At 44.2% G+C, this 2,543-nt stretch overlaps 1 protein-coding gene across 1 annotated transcript; it reads left to right on the forward strand.

Moving 5' to 3' along the window:
• The first annotated feature begins 1,318 nt into the window (after positions 1-1,318).
• Positions 1,319-2,509, forward strand: SARC_14240 (hypothetical protein). Its single transcript, XM_014291629.1, has one exon. It carries the CDS (start codon positions 1,643-1,645, stop codon positions 2,105-2,107), a length of 465 nt encoding a protein of 154 aa, XP_014147104.1. The 5' UTR covers positions 1,319-1,642; the 3' UTR covers positions 2,108-2,509.
• Positions 2,510-2,543: the final 34 nt, after the last annotated feature.

Consider the following 2,543-nt stretch of genomic DNA (forward strand, 5'->3'; position numbering starts at 1 on the left):
ATATGCGTGTGTGTGTACATATATGTGTATGTATGTGGGTGGGTGGGTGGGTTTGTTTGTTAGTGTATGTATGCATGTTGTATATACATATTTATAAATATATATGTGTGTATGTGTTTGTGTTTGTGTGTGTGTGTGTTTACGTATACATATTTACACGCATATACATATACCTTTATATATATATATAAGTAGGAATGTATATGTATATATTTATTTTTAAATACTTATATTTGTATATGTACTAAACCCTAAATCTTAAAACACAGTTGGTACAGTCTATTCCTTTCCAAGCCACGTTGCTATCTTCATATTGGTTTTCTAGTGGTAGTCGGGTCATATGTATCCATGTGCGTGCCTCGCAAATAACATTTGTGTATTCCACGTTATAATTACCTGCCTATTCCAGTATTCAATGTGTTTTTCCTAATTCAAAATGTTTTACTCACACTTTTGGTCTGTCCCATCTACAACTGGCTTAAACGCTTACACGAACTATTCGACCGCTTTCTTTATACTTGTGTGCTGTTCAGATAAATTCCTAGGGGATTAAGGTATACGTTTACATGGTTGATAGGCATGTAATAGTTTTAGAGTTTAGGGTTTTTACCCGTAGAAAAATCCTGAGTGTTAAGTATGCATTGGCATACTGAGACTCAACAGTGTGCGGCTTATTCTTCTCAATTCAAGTTCAATTTCGTTCCTCAATCAGCCCACATTTATGTTGAGGAGTCCGACAGCTCCTCAACAATGCGCCTAAACTTCTGTCTATCAAAAAAGTTCTTCTTCTCAATTACCTAAACTCCTATAAATCAAAAAGGTTCTTCATCTCATTTACCTAAACTCCTATAAATCAAAAAGGTTCTTCATCTCAATTACCTAAACTCCTATACATCAAAAAGGTTCTTCATCTCGATTACCAGCTATTTGCTGGGAAACTTTCAATTTGACCATCCAATGGAATCCCAACATCGTGACTTCAACTTGACCACTCCTCCTACAACAGAAATATGCTCTTCAGCAGCACGTCTGGGCGCGCAGGGAAGCCACGGATCGCCTGTGCCTGACCTGGCTGCAGTGTAACGTGGACAAATCCCTCTGACATGGCGAGACACATACGCACCCACATAGGGGAACGTCCCTACGCCTGTACGTACTCTGGTTGTGGCAGTGCTTTTGCACGCTCTTTCGATCTCAAAATTCATGTGCGCACTCAGACCGGAGAACGACCCTACGCCTGTACGTACCCTGGTTGTAGCAGTGCTTTTGCACGCCCTTTCGATCTCAAAACTCATGTGCGCACTCACACCGGCGAACGCCTAAAACCCCTAAAACCCTAAAACCTTCTCTCATCGCAGCTCGCTTACTTCTCACATGCGCACTCACCCAGTTGGACGTAAATTTCGTGAATGTGACACCGCCGAGACAGATTTGTCTAATTACAACACAGATTTGCACACACGAACAGGGACCGTGTGTCTAGTGGTACGTTCATGAAGTGAGATTACACTTCAACGACCATTACCCATATAAAAGGAGCAGTATACTCGCTTTAAGGGACATTTTGGAGCAAAAAGTGATTTACTACTAAAATCTATGCGACACAGCTGGACTCATAGAGGCAAGTTGCTAGAATAATGACATGCCGACTGCGTTCAACATGTTGAATAGGGCATATGCAGCTCAGGATATGACTCATGCGGTGTCAGAGAAGTCTTGGAGGCACCAGGTCACTACTGCGTTCAACATGTTGAATAGGGCATATGCAGCTCAGGATATGACTCATGCGGTGTCCGAGAAGTCTTGGAGGCACCAGGTCACTACTGCGTTCAACATGTTGAATAGGGCATATGCAGCTCAGGATATGACTCATGAGGTGTCAGAGAAATCTTGGAGGCACCAGGTCATTACTGCGTTCAACATGTTGAATAGGGCATATGCAGCTCAGGACAGCGATGTACTGTATGAGCTGACGACGGAGATCAAGCACCGTGCACATGCAGCCTGGGACGGTGTGTCCCAGATCACTCATTGTGATGTGTCTAGAGAAGCTCTGGGAAATTCAGGGCAGAAATTATCCAAAAGTGGTTGTCCACACATTGTGTAGAATACCTGGAGTGGTGAGTCACCCGGTCTGGCGGCAGGTAGTGCGGCACGTCCGCCTGCACAGATGTTGAAACGGGTGCACATGCACGAGTGGCATGTCCCCGGCTGAAAAATTGGTGCAGTGTTGGTGTGGAGCGCATGGTGTTGGCGTGCTGGCGGTGTGTGAGGCGGCCGTTCGACAGCCTGACTGTTTCGCGGGTGCAACGGGCAAAAGAGAGTGTGATGTGGTCAGAGCCTGTACCGAGCTGAGTTATAGGGTCTAATCTTAGGGATCCTGGTCACTTGATTAAGGATAACGAACACAGAACTGTCGGACCCTGTGGCACGTATATAGTTAAAATGCCAGCGCCATTAGACCTTCTGTTTTATTGATCGCCGATGGAATAAAAATGTTTCAGCTAGCGGGACCTCTGGTTGTTGTAACAATATATTTGTAT

This window comes from Sphaeroforma arctica (assembly GCF_001186125.1).
Source record: "Sphaeroforma arctica JP610 unplaced genomic scaffold supercont1.4338, whole genome shotgun sequence".
Taxonomy (NCBI): domain Eukaryota; class Ichthyosporea; order Ichthyophonida; genus Sphaeroforma; species Sphaeroforma arctica.

Excerpts from the sequence above, each read along its gene's own strand:
- SARC_14240 (XM_014291629.1), top strand. The coding sequence starts at position 1,643 with ATGCCGACTGCGTTCAACATGTTGAATAGGGCATATGCAGCTCAGGAT.